This window comes from Acomys minous (genome assembly GCF_964271855.1).
Source record: "Acomys minous genome assembly, chromosome: 5".
In the NCBI taxonomy this organism is placed as follows: domain Eukaryota; kingdom Metazoa; phylum Chordata; class Mammalia; order Rodentia; family Muridae; genus Acomys; species Acomys minous.
The window spans coordinates 113,175,939-113,190,378 of record NC_140494.1 but is presented as its reverse complement, the minus strand read 5'-3'; the positions used below and the strand labels follow the sequence as shown (position 1 = coordinate 113,190,378).

The 14,440-nt window shown below is 40.6% G+C and overlaps 1 protein-coding gene across 2 annotated transcripts in view; it reads left to right on the top strand.

Moving 5' to 3' along the window:
* CUL5 (cullin 5) overlaps positions 1-14,440 on the top strand; it is a 49,071-nt gene that overhangs the window by 10,601 nt on the left and 24,030 nt on the right. For both annotated transcript variants that reach the window (XM_084784311.1, XM_084784312.1), the window contains 6 exons: positions 616-725; positions 3,842-3,941; positions 5,967-6,143; positions 8,735-8,876; positions 10,538-10,683; positions 10,766-10,846. In XM_084784311.1, coding sequence (XP_084640437.1) covers positions 616-725; positions 3,842-3,941; positions 5,967-6,143; positions 8,735-8,876; positions 10,538-10,683; positions 10,766-10,846 — 756 coding nt within the window. The remainder of the gene's footprint in view (positions 1-615; positions 726-3,841; positions 3,942-5,966; positions 6,144-8,734; positions 8,877-10,537; positions 10,684-10,765; positions 10,847-14,440) is intronic.

Below are 14,440 nucleotides of genomic sequence, written 5' to 3'. Positions count from 1 at the left end.
ACTTATTTTCTGGTTGGTTTGTGTGGCGTTTCTTCACAAAGATGTACATGGTTGCTTTATGTTCATGGGAACTTTGACTCTCTAGATTGACACAAAGCCCTTCTCTAGATTACATTGATAATCAGTCTTTCTCAATTGGCCAGCCCCACTTTTAAGACCACATAGACGCCGCGGCCAGTCTCCTACCAGAACAACGTTGGTTAGCTTATCCCTCGCACAGGACCTAAGGCTCTCAGGGTCATACTAGGTACACATTCCAGTTGTCCAGGGATTGTCTACCAGAAACGAAGAGCAAAGGCCACACCCTTTAGAGCAGATTCTCTGCTGCGCTCTCGGTGTCCATCTTGGTATTGCTTCTTCCGTCTCCTGCTAGAGTTGCCCCAGGGCCTGGTGCGCAGTGGGCCTCTACCTTTAGTTCTGTCCCTCACTTGTGTGTGTGGTGATTTTTCTCTGATTCCCTGGGAGAACTCTTCTGGAAAGCTGTTAGTTCTAAATTTTATCTCTTTATTTTTCTGGGCATCTCTTAAAAGGTGTTATATATTTTTAATTAAAAGTTTGTGAGAATTTTTATTGACTTATTTTAAATTAAGCTATCTTTTATTTCTTATTTTTTAGAATAAAGGGTCTCTCCAGTTTGAAGACAAGTGGGATTTCATGCGTCCAATTGTTTTGAAGCTTTTACGCCAGGAATCTGTAACAAAACAGCAGTGGTTTGATCTGTTTTCGTAAGTAATCTAGTAAATTCCGTTCGTTAACAGAGGCGGTCTTGGTGCCTCTGCATACTGGGTGGACAGATGAGTTTAAGTGATCTGCTTTCCGGTGTGTTGCTGCTGCTTGTGTTGGGGACTCCCACGACACATTCTTGGTTCCTGACCTGGTAGGTGAACTCAGAGGCCTGCACGTGCGGGGAGAAAGGCACATGGGTTGAAGTGAGAGTATTTAAGGAGAAGATTATGCACAAATTTCCAAAAGTCCTTTTCCTGGGAATTCATCAAGGACATCACATTTTTTTATTAAATTTGTTTGTCTCATTTTATGTGAATGAGCATTTTGCATTTATGTATGTGTATGTACTGTATGTGTACTTGGTACTCATGGCGGACAGACGAGGGTACTGGACCCTGGTAATGGAGTTAAGAGAGCAACCACGTGGGTGCTAGGAACTGACCTGGGGTCCTGTGCAAAAACAAGTGCTCTTAACTGCTGAGACACCTCTCCAGCTCTGGGACATTGAATTTCTTCAGCAGCAAGACTGACAGCATGTGATATGCTATCAGGAGTTAATGGAAGTGGCCTTACAGTCACTCAGATCTCAAATGCTGGACTCCTAAGAAGAGTAAGCATAAATTCAGTATAAGTCATGATGTTTGTATCAACAGTTTAGGTACAGTGAACCAGTGTTACCATTTCAGGGCAGGTTTATTTAAGTGTAAGAAACTGTCAGTTCTCAAATACCAGTCTAAGGCTAACCTTACAAGCAGATTTTTTCTAATGAATTGAATCTCAGGTCGGCTTCATTACTGCTTAGCCCTTGGCCAAATGTCTTTACAGAACAGACACTGAGCAGTTGGCCCCATGACGCAATGTAGCAAGTTAAAACAACCCCATTAACCACAAAATTTACCTTAGAAAGCCAAATGATTTTCTCCTTCAGTTTCTAAGTGAACTGCCTTTTAGATTAATTTAATTTAATATATACGAGTGTTTTGCCTGTATATATGCAAGAACACTGTGTGCACGCTGGCGACTGTAGAAGCAGAAGAACATGCCAGATCCCCTTGAAGAATTTTAAGTTTCCATGTGACTGATGGGAGTCCAAACCCAGTCCTCGGGGAGAGTAACTGATAAGCATTTCTGATTACTGAGCCATTTCCTCTGGTGGGGCCCCACGCCTTTTTTTTTTTTTAAACTAATTTTTGGTCTAGTGATATACCTCAGCAGTAGACTATAGCTTAACATGAACAAGACCCTGGTTTAACCCAGCGCTGAGCTGGGAAGATGGGAACAAGAAGATAGTCAGGGCCTGAAGCCTGAGTTCAGCCTAATTCAGGCATAGAGCATAAATAAGTTGAAGCATCCTTGGAAGGCTTCTAGAGCTGAGGCAGTATCTGTCTATGGTCAGGGCATGGACACAGGCCTGTTTAATTCCAAAGCACGCATTTTACCTTTGCAAACAAGGTTTTAAATTATTAGGCTATAGCAAGCAGAGCCTCCATCAGTCCATAGTACAGATGAATGATTCTGCCAGTGTTGTGAAGCTGTCCACCTCGGACTTCCCAGTTCAGCCAGCTAATTCAGCTCAGGCAATGGCATTGGGCGGCTGTCCCAGTGTTGCCTACCTGTCAGACCACTGAGGTGAGCGAAATTTCCAAGTGTCCTGTGTGGCAGTGCAGAAAGAGGTGGGCGTTGTTCCAGCCGTCTCAGGCAGTGCCAGTAGGTATGGTTGTGTGCTTGCAGTTTGAGTGGAGAGCACGTGCTGCTCTTCAGAAAACCACCGCAGAGCCTTTTCACTCAAGAAGGAAAGCTTGCAGTGGTAGTTCTGAGAAGGACAGCTCAATGATCTTTCCTTCTCTTGAACTTTTGCCTTCCCAGGTCTGTATTCAGTGTTTTCATTCATTCAGAGTTTTGAGAACAAAAGCATTCTTGTAAATAGAAAAAAAGCTTTACAGTGTAACTAGAAAGACATGGAGTGTTTATGAGTTGGTCAAGATGAAATCCTCAAATTTCATAACTTCTCAGACTAGGTTTATGTTGCAGTAGGAAAAGCCACTAACTTACTTATAGAAACATTAAATATTAGTGCCTATTCAAAACCTCACCAGATCAATTACCAAGTAGTAGAGCAGGGAAAAATTACAACCAAAGTATAGTTAGGGACTAGGGAGAGGACGCAGTAGATACAGTGCCTGCTGGGCACCAGAGATGGTGTGTGAGTGTGTCTGAATTATGCGTGTGCATGCATGTGCCCATGTGTATGCGCATGCAGAGGCCAAAGATTGGCATTGGATGCCTTGTCTTCCTCTGTTGTTTTTGTGTAAAAGGTTATAGCAGAAGATGAAGGGAGTAGAAAAAGGCTTTTACTTACTAAACTTAGAGCTCACCAATCCAATTCAGTTGCCTGACCATGAAGCTTTTCGGGTGTCCCTCTCTCTGCCTCCCAGTGCTGGGCCTGCAGGCCTGTACACACTTCTGGCTAACACAGCATTAACAGCAGTTAGCACTGGGAATAGAGATTTAAGAGACAGATATGCTTTTGTAAAGTTTTTGTTGTGGTGGTGGTTTTTTGTTTGTTTGCTTGTTTATTTGTTTTGTTTTGTTTTTTCAAGAGAAGGTTTTTATGTGGAGCCCTGGCTATCTTGAAACTACTCCCTTTGTAGACCAGGCTGGCCTGGAACTCAGAGATCCACCTGCCTCTGCTTCCTGAGTGCTGGGATTAAAGGTGTGTTCCACTACCTCATGACTTTTAATGAATTTTTATACAACAAATAGAGAATTAAGAAGGAAGGGAGCGGGAGGTTTTGGTACATGCCTTTCTCTCTGTGAGTTTGAGGCCAGCCTGGTCTATAGAGCAAGTTCTATGACAGCAAGGGCTACACAGAGAAACCCTGTCTAAACAAGCAAAAACAAAAAGCAAAAAATAAAACACAAAAGGAAAGCAGCAACAATGGGAAGAATAGAAACAGCCACCTGTTTGAGATATCTTACAAAGAGAGCTTGGTTCCTGTGAGTGGATCAGCTGTTACTTTACATGGTCCATGGAAGCTGTTCTGATGTAGAACGTAGGATGAATGCTTGTCTGTGTCCTGGGTACTGCTGACATCCACCTGCTTTATTTTTACAGGGATGTGCATGCAGTCTGTCTCTGGGACGATAAAGGCTCATCAAAAATTCATCAGGCTTTAAAAGAAGATATTCTTGAGTTTATTAAGCAAGCACAAGCAGTAAGTTCTGTATATTCCCATCTTTATTTTCCTTTTTTTTTCTCTTGTAAGTGCTGGGCATCAATTCCAGAGCTTAGCTTCTTGGCTGGTAAGCATGGACTCCGTCAGTCAGCCCCAGTCTCAGCCTTAGATTTCTTTTTTGTTTGTTTGTTTTGTTTGTTTGGTTGTTTTTGAGACAGGGCCTCACTGTAGCTCTGGCTTTGCTAGAACTCAGTATGTAGACCAGGCTGGCCTCAAACTCAAATATCTGCCTGCCTCTGCCTCTTTGGTGCTAGGATTAAAGGCATGTCCTACCCATCATAGCCCCCCTGGTGCTAGAGAGATGGCTCAGTGGTTAAGAACATATTACTGCTTTTGCAGAGGACTGGAGTTCAGTGCCCAGCACCAATATCAAACACTCACAAATTGCCTGCAACTTTACCTCTAGGAAATTTTATATGGACTCATTCACTCAGACCAGATGCATATACAGCTATACATAATTAAAAATAAAATAAATATTAAAACTGCATATCTGGCAGAGATGGTTCAGGCAGTAAAGTATTTGTCTTATAATCACAAGAATGAGTTTGATCCTGAGAATTCAAGTTTAGAAAAAGCCAAGTATGGACCAGTGAGGCAGCTCAGTGGATTAAGGTCATCAGCTCTGACAACCTGAGTTCAGTATCTGGGCCCCACATGGACTTACAAGGTGAAAGCTGTCCTCTGACCTCTACATGTATGCTGTGACATGGACCTCTCCCCCCGACACACAGCCAAACAGGCACTGTAGTATAATAATGATAAGATTAAGCTGATCGTGATGACATTTTTTGTAATCTCTGCATTGGGCTGGTGGAGACAGGGAGATCCCTGGGATTCTCTGGCTAGCCAGCCTAGCTTGCTTTGAAAGTTCCAGGTCAGTGATGGAACTGTTTCTTTGTTTTCTTTCTTTTTTTCTTTTTTGGTTTTTTGAGACAGGGTTTCTCTGTATAGTTCTGGCTCTTCTGGACTTGCTTTGTAGATCAGGCTGGCTTTGAATTCACAAAGATCCTCCTGCCTCTGCCTTCCAAGTGCTGTAACTACAGGCATGTGCCACCTCACCTGGCTTTTGTTTTCTTCTGTTTTTTGAGACAGAGTGTCTTTACATAGCCCTGGTTGGTACACACTAAAGAATAGGGACTCATACTCATATAAAACACATTTTCCAGCTGGGCAGCGGTGGCACACGCCTTTAATCCCAGTGCTCAGGAAGGAGGTAGACAGGCAGAGCTCTGTTAGAAGTCACCTTGTTCCACATAGTGAGTTTGAGGCCAGCCCAGGGATACATAATGGGACCCTGCCTCAAAAGAGGAAAGAGAAAGAAAAGCCAAAAACTTCGAAAGAAAACACCTCACTTGAAGTTTATATTACAGAGAGGTTCAGTTTATTCATATAGCATCAGACACTAATTCTAGAATGTTTTCTTCACCCTCAGAAGAAGCTGCACTGTTGATAATCACTCCCTATTAACCTCTTCTCAAACCCTGTTCACCATTAAACATGAATTTCCTCCCCCCTGAATTTGTCTGCTCTTGGCGTTTCATAAACTGTGAGCTTTTGTGACTAGTCTCACTTGGGATAATGTTTTCAGGACTCACCTGTGTGTCATTCTCTGGTAGATGATGGGCCTTAACATTTACTATTTTCATTGTTGTTGTTGTTGTTACTTTGTTTTTGTTTTTCAAGACAGGGTTTCTCTGTGTAGCCCTGGCTGTTTTGGAACTTCCTTTGTAGACTAGGCTGGCCTTGAACTCAGATCTTACTGCCTTTGCCTCCCAAGTGCTTAAAGACATGCTCCACCACTGCCAGGTTTACACGTACTACTTTCTGACTGTTTTGGAAATATGGCTATGAACGTTTATATAAAAAATGTCTAGAACATGTGTTTAGTTTCTCTTAAATATGACACATCATATATTTTAAAATTATTGCTTGACCTAATACTGTTCTTATATTTCAACGCATTTTAAGGTTATTTCAAGTCGGTACTATTTTGTTTTTCAGCGCGTACTGAGCCATCAAGATGACACAGCTTTGCTAAAGGCATATATTGTTGAATGGCGAAAATTCTTCACACAGTGTGATATTTTACCAAAACCTTTTTGTCAACTAGAGGTTACTTTATTGGGTAAACAAAGCAGCAATAAAAAATCAAATATGGAAGATAGTATTGTTCGAAAGGTATGTCTCTTACCCCATTGGTTTCCTGAATTTCTTCAGGGAGAAGGCGCTTCATTATAATTATGTAGGCTTTGCTACTTCACCTGTAGTTCTTTATAGATATTAGGACTTTTTTAGCCTCAGCTTTCTTTCATCTTTGTTGTTGTTGTGGTAGTGGTGGTTGTTTTTCTTCTTTTTCTATTTTTCAAGACAGGGTGTCTCTGTATAGCCTTGGTTGACCTGAAACTCACTCTGTAGACAATGCTGGCTTTGAACTCAGAGATCCGTTTCCGTCTGCCTTTGCTAGGATTAAAGGCGCGCGCCGCCGCCGCGCCTGGCTGCTTTCTTTGATTTTTATATGTGGTCCTAAACTATAATTCAGTTTTCAAACATTACCTTCTCCATTTTTCCTTTTTAGCATTTCCTAGTTTTATCCTTAGTGTCTTTTCTGTGTTATTTCTGTGTACTTTATCTTCCTGACAGTTAATCAATCACTCATTTTCTCTTTGAAAAACCCTTTCATTAGATTATCTTCTAACTTTTTATTTAATTGTGGCTAACCAGCTGTATCTTTATAGTTCCTTTTTGCTGGTTTTATCATGCATGTTTTCTAACTAAAAGCCTATGCCTGGTAACCCATACTTTAGTCGACAAAGACTAGTCCTGTGTGTCCCAAGCTTTCTTTCTTTTCTTTTCTTTTTTTTTTTTTTTTTAAGATTTATTTATATATAGTGTTCTGCCTGCATATACACCTGCATACCAGAAGAGGGCACCAGATTCCATTACAGATGGTTGTGAGCCACCATGTGATTGCTGGGAATTGAACTCAGGACCTTTGGAAGAGCAAGCAGTGCTTTTAACTTCTGAGCCATCTCTCCAGCCCCAAGCTTTCTTTCAATGCTAAATTATTTTTTTGAATCGTCACACTCATTTACCAACTACCTTCCTACTAGTGAGAAATGAATAAATAGAACCAGAGCTTTTATGTGTGAGCACACATACTACATAAGCTCTACCACTGAGCCACAGCTTCAGCCTTAACAAAGGGTTGAAAAAGAAAAACTGCCATTTGAACTTCAAATGCTGTTTGTTGTGATGGTTAAATTAATAGACCAACATCAGTGTTGTGTGGTCTGGGTGTTGCCATCCCATCCTACTCTTAAAATGTGCTTTATGTGGGGATACTGTAAAATTAGAAACACATGATTTTTCAGTGTTAGAAATAGCTGCAAATCAAAACGGTTTTTTTTCTTTCTTTCTTTCTTTTTTTTTCTTTCTTTTTTTTTTTTTTTTTTTTTTTTTTTTTGCTTTTTCGAGACAGAGTCTCTCTGTGTTAGCCTTGGCTGTCCTGGGCTAGCTTTGTAGACCAGGCTGGCCTCAAACTCACAGCGATCTGTCTGCCTCTGCCTCTCTAGTGCTGGGATTAAAGGCATGCACTACCACGCCTGGCCTTTATTTTCTTTTTAAAGGCAAAAAAACCTTCAAAGATGCTATGTAATATGTAGCCCACAATCTTATTCTCTCTCTCTCTCTCTCTGGTTATTGTTCTGTTCATTTTTACTTTCTTCTTTTTAAACCTTGCTCTGAGGCTTACTGAATATAGTGAACATTGATTTTTGATTCTGGGACCGTGTTTGTTGGATTCAGATGTGGGCATTTTAGTGCCACCTGCTAGACCCAGCTCTCTCATATAAAGATGAGATCATGGCAGTCTTTACTTCAGGACTGTGGGCATTATGTTAATTGTCTGTGGAACATACATAGTGCAGTTGCAGGTGCATGGTGAGTGACACAGGACTGGTAACCTTTATTGCTGTCTTACTGGTATTCATAAGTGCCTGACAAAGTTACTTGGAGCATCAATCTTTGTTTACCAGTGTGTATACTTTATTTCTATACTTTTAAAAAAGAATTATTCATTTATTTATTACGTGCACAGTGCTCTGTCTGTATGTACATCCGCAGACCAGAGGAGGGCATCAGATCACATTATAGATGGTTGTGAGCCACCATGTGGTTGATGGGAATTGAACTCATGACCTCTGGAAGAATACTTAGTGCTCTTAACCACTGAGCCATCTCTCCAGCCCTATTTCTATAATTTTGATAGCCAGCTAGTAGGTAGGTGTACACATTTTTATTAAGACTGTTAGCAAAAACATGCACGTGAGCATCCTAAACACAGTTTTCCATGTATTGCTGTATTTATTTTTTAAAACACAAACTGAAAATTTGGGCTGTTAATATTTTCTCATGGGAAAGGAAGTAAATAGCAGTGATGGGATCCAGATTCTATTGTTAAACACTAGTTTTTTGTTTTTTGGATTTTCGAGACTGGGTTTCTCTGTGTAGCTGTCATGGAGCTCAGTCTCTGGACCAAGCTGGCTTCAAACTCAAAGGTCCTCCTGCCTCTGCCTCCGAGTGCTCAGATTGAAGGGGTGTGTCATGTTGGCCTAGTTCTTTACTCTTATGCTAAAGATACGCCTTCTTAAAGCACGCATCAATACAGAGCTAGTAGTAGGATTTCCTGTTGTACCATTTGTCCTGAAATTGTGTGTGATACTTGACATGCTAATACTTGAAAATGACGCTGTGTTTTCTTACTTTCCCAGCTCATGCTTGATACGTGGAATGAGTCAATATTTTCAAATATAAAAAACAGACTCCAGGATAGCGCAATGAAGCTGGTGCATGCTGAGAGGTTAGGGGAAGCTTTTGACTCTCAGCTGGTCATAGGAGTTCGAGAGTCCTACGGTATGTTCTCAGCTCTGTGCTCCCATTTCCCTTCTGGAAACCGCATGCTATTGCCGTTCTGCCAGGCTCATATCTGCTTTTTGTACCACGTGCTTTTTGTTTAACATTACACAGGTGGTATTGACTCTGAGTCAAAAAAAACCAAAAAAAAACCAAAAAAAACCAAACTTGGTAAAGTCAAATTCATTTTTTGTATTTCCTCATTGTTAACTCCTTGGTTAAGAGCTTTCTGGTGTCCTAAACTAGAGAACTATAAATTGCAACTGAAAGCTCATAAAAGATAACTTTGTGGGGCTGGAGAGATGGGTCAGTGGTTAAGGGCACTGCCTGCTCTTCCAAAGGACCTGGGTTCAATTCCCAGCTCCCACATGGCAGCTCACAACTATCTGTAACTCCAGTTCCAAGGGATCTGACACCGATGTATATAAAATAGAGTTTAATAAATAGTTTTTAAAAAAAAAGATAACTTTGTTTTGTGTTGATATATTTAGAAGTACTTTTCTGTGTGCATTCTCTTTGCCTTCTCAGCTTCTAACTATGATGTCATTTGTTCTTTTCAATCCTCATTTCAAACTCGTCCTCATCCTAATTTTCAGACTAAGTTAATTAAGTCCTCACATTTTGTGATTCATGGTAACTATACTTCAAACTCATCCTCATCCTAATTTTCAGACTAGGTTGATTAAGTCCTCACATTCTGTGATTCATGGTAACTATACCTCCCTGGAATAATACTTTGCTTGAAGGTCTTACAGATGCTTCATTTTTATGCAATTAGTGCACCTAACACAAAATCATCCTCAGCAAATATATTTGTTGAATTAATGAATTTTTAGTCAATTAAAATTTTTTTCCTTTTTTTTTTCTTTTCTTTTTTCTTTTTTTTGCTGTGTTTTAGTTAAGTCTTTAGCTTTTCTTTAGTATTATCTTTGAAATTGTTCTTTTTATTTTATCTGCCACTGGTTTAGACCTCTTTAAATTCTACATCTAGGCTTTTGAAATGCTCTTCTTACAGAAAATTAAACCTGGGGCCTAATGCATGCTATGTCTGAAGTCCACTTTATTTTGTTTTTATTTGTGTGTGGACTTGTGCCTGCCATGCTCTGTGTGTGGAGGTCGGAGAATAATGTGCATGAGTTAGTTCTTTCCCAAGTGGACCTCAGGGATTGAATTCAGCCGTAAAGCTTGGATACATGTCTGACAAAGTTTCCTGGAGCATCAGTCTTTGTTTACCAGTGTGTACTTTATTTCCATGATTGTGACAGCAGCTGTGAATCGTCACACCAGTGCTCTGCTTCTTACCCTGTCAGTGGTATCTCGTGCTAAGCTCAAATGCTCTTCACAGCTTTTCTTTACTGACTGTTCTGTTGGGTAGCTTAGTCAGTGCACTGAGGCTTTTTGCTTCTGGATATTGATTTTTGTATCCTGACTATGCACATTCCTGTTTATTCCTGAAGATTTAGTTAAAATCATCAGTTTAGAAGCCAATCTTTTCTCTTTTAAAAAAATTAAATAATCTGTATGACTGTGGTATTTGTTAGTTTACTGCTGTGTGTGATGATCTCTGCAACGTTTCTGGACTCACATAACTGTACCTCAGTCATCTGACATTCTTAGAATACTCAAAAATAACTAGAGTCACTTTATTTTCTGTCTTCCAGTTAACCTTTGTTCTAATCCTGAGGACAAGCTTCAGATCTATAGGGATAATTTTGAGAAGGCCTACTTGGACTCAACAGAGAGATTTTATAGAACACAGGCACCCTCATATTTACAGCAAAATGGAGTGCAGAATTACATGAAATATGTAAGTCAAAATCCAGTGCATTTCATAATTTCAACTGGTCTGCTGATAGTCTTAAAATGATTGCTATTTTGCTTCTGGACAGGCAGATGCTAAATTAAAAGAAGAAGAAAAAAGAGCACTCCGTTACTTAGAAACAAGACGGGAATGTAACTCTGTTGAAGCAGTAAGTAACGTGATTGTGTACTTTCTGGGGCTGTCTAAAGTCATGTAGCACAGGCATGAGAAACACACCAGGGACACCATCACTTCTTTTGTTGTTGTTTTTTTAAACATGCATTTATTTATTACATTATATATACAATGTTGTGTCTGCATGTACACCTGCATGCCAGAAGAAGGCGTCAGATCTCATTATAGATGGTTGTTAGCTACCATGTGGTTGCTGGGAATTGAACTCACGACCTCTGGAAGTGCAGATAGTGCTCTTAACCTCTGAGCCATCTCTCCAGCCTCCTCTTTTCTCCCCCATATGTTTGAGTGGTTTGCCTGCCTGTATGTATGTGCACTGTGTGTTATCTGGTACCTGTGGAGGTCAGAAGAGGATCTCAGGGAACTGGAGTTAGGGGTGATTGTAGTCAGCGTGTGGTGCTGGAAATTGACCCTGAATGCTCTGGAAGAGCAGACGGTGCTCATAACTGCTGAGCCGTCTCTCCAGCTGCCCACATGTGTCTTCGTTATGACTTTACTAGTGGAGGTAACTGGTGTAGCACTCTTCTTCTGTGTGGAAGGCACATCTGCACAGGTATCCTGTTTTGAGCTTTCTAGTCTTCTGTTTTTGTAAATATATTTTAGAGCTTTCTAGTCTTTCCTGTGTGTTATGTACAATATTTAAGCTTTAGTTGTTCTCCTTAAGTATGCTTCATTTTTATCAAAAACACATATTCTGCACCTATCTAAAAATGATCAGTGGGATTTTACTCTTTATCTTTTTTGAGTTATTTTATCTTGATTGACTGTCATACTAATTTTATTCTTTATCCAGATATCACATTGAGTAGAATCTTTAACCATCTTTTTTTTTGAAGAAGGCTACTTATTCATGATTCATGGTATATATGGGTTTTAGTTGTTAAAGTTTTTGTTTTTGTTTTTTGGTGGTTTTCAAGACAGGGTTTCTCTGTGTAGCCTTGGCTGTTCCAAAGCTCTATAGACCAGGGTGGCCTCAGAGATCCACCTGCCTCTGCTGGGATTAAAGGCATGTGCCACCACCTGTTAAAGTAGTTTTGATGCTGACAAACAAAAGATAAAAAAACCTACTAATTTAGTAGTTGTTTATAGAAAATGTTGGTAGAAATTTGCAGCCAGGCTTGGACTTGATCAAAAGACAGGGCATTTGTGTGTGTGTGTGTGTGTGTGTGTGTGTGTGTGTGTGTGTGTGTGTGTATGTGTGTGTGTATGTGTGTTTTGAGACAGGGTTTCTCTGTGTAGCCTTGGCTATCCTGGACTCACTTTATAGAGCAGGCTGGCCTTGAACTCACAGGGATCCGCCTGCCTCCCGAGTGCTGGGATTACAGGCGTGCGCCTCTGTGCCTGGATGTATTTTAACAGGTATGCCATGATCAGAAGTACTCCCTAAGGCCCGGGGAAGCGGTCAGGCGGGCACTGTGCTCGCTATGCTAGTGCATTGTGCTGTTATAGAGCAGCCAAGTAGAAAACATTTTAAAAGCAAAAGCGCCAGAGAAATGACTTATTATTAGTTAAAAATGAAAGCCCTGTGACCTGGGTTCATTTTTTCAAACCCATGTGAAATGCCAGATGCAGTGGCAGCCATTTGTAATCCCATCACTACTAAGGCAAAGAAGGGAGACAGAAGCAAGAGAACCACTAGAAAGCTTGAAGGCACAGAAACAAGAGAGGCTGGGGAGGCTGGGCCTCAACAAGGTAGAGGATGGTAACTGACTTCTGAAAATGGCCCTCTGACTTCCACACATGTGTTATGGCATGGACATACATAGCCAGCCATACACACACACACACACACACACACACACTTAAAAAAAGCTGAATAGGCAAGTATATTATAATTAATAAATTATTAAATGTACCTTAACCTTCAGTATTTTAGTATGTTAAGGGCCCTGGGTTTGATCCATATCACCCAAAATTCCCACATAAAACAAAATGATGATGATGATGGTGGTGATGATGGTGGTGGTGATGGTGGTGGTGATGGTGGTGGTGGTGGTGGTGATGGTGGTGGTGATGGTGGTGGTGGTGATGGTGGTGGTGGTGATGGCGATGATGATGACAACCAAAAGAGTTTGTGCTTGTGTAGATAGTTTAGAAATGAGGCAGGTGTTACTAGTTATGGTGGTGGAAAAAAAGATCTTAACTAAGCCAGAGAAGCCAAGATAAATTAATTTTGAGAAAAGCTTGTCATTTGGAGAATGAATTAACTCCTGAACGCATTACAGATGCCCTTGTTCGGTTGAGGGACTTTGATGGTAGTGTTAAAACAGAGAGTCCTGGGTCAGCAGATGTCTCAGCAGGCAGGGTTGTGCTCACCACCGAGCCTACTGACTTACGTGCAGCCCTCAGGAACCACACGGGAGAGAGAACCAACTCCTGCAAGTTGTCCTCTGACCCCCACATACACACTGTCCCCTCCCCAAAATAAAAATAGAGCTTCAAAATTTTAAATAGAGAAAACTTAAGTGACTTTTAATTCAACTCTTATTTTATAGCTGAGGCAAAATAAATTATTATTTACAAACATGTCTTGTTGCTTATATGAAATTTCAGTGGAGTAGATTTAAATTGTGCAGTTAATTGAATCCCACAGAAAGACAAAGCTCCCCTATCACTTAGCCCTTTTGTCTCATCTTCCATCTCCTCGTGACTGTGGACATGTTCCTTCCACAGGGCGTTTTAAGTGCTAGCGGTGCCTGTGGCAGCCTTAACTTTGAAGGATTTCTAGTCCTGGTGTAGCAGAGGGTAAAACATCAAGCACATTGATAAAGTGTTTCACCTTGCAGACCCCTGGGGATAGAAGTTGGGCTCATCTCAGGGAAACAAATGCAGGAGTTGATGGCATTTGAGAAAAAGGTTTTCCTCTTTGTGGAAGCTAGCAAATGGAGACAGAAAGAACATCAAAGGTGAGAGAAATGGTTTATCACTGTACTTTTCATTCAAGATGTTTTCATAAAGCAGCTATATATTTAGGATCAACTATGTATAAAATGATTTGGAAAATGTTAGAGAAGAAATATAAAAATGGTTTATTCTCAAGAAGCAGATTTTCTTGATACAAGACGAGATTCATTTGAAGCAAGAAAAGAAATCTAGCAATCTCTTTTCCTGATGAAAACGATTTTATAAATGATTTTTATGTTTAATTTACATGTGGATGTGTGTAGGAACACATGTGCCAGAGCATGCATGTGGAGGAAAGAGTATAGCTTGCAGGGATTCGTTCTCTCTATTATATAGGCTGCAGGGATCAAACTCAGTCACTAGGCTCAGTAGTATACCCAGCCTGTCTCACACACATTTAATTCTGTTTCTTGTTTTTAGTGGTGCCGACAAGCAAGCCCATACCTTCATGCATGCTAGACAAACACTCTGCCGCCAAACCAGTTCCTGGTCCTCACCTCAGATGTACTGAGAAGTACTGCATAGCAAAGGCCATATCCTGTGGCTCTTCTGTTTTGTCATACTCATTTACTTCATCTCTTTGCTTCTTTCCTTCCGTCCCTACTCTCCTCTCTTCCTTCCTGTAGTCTGGCATTTAAAAAAGAAGTTTATGATATTGTGTGGA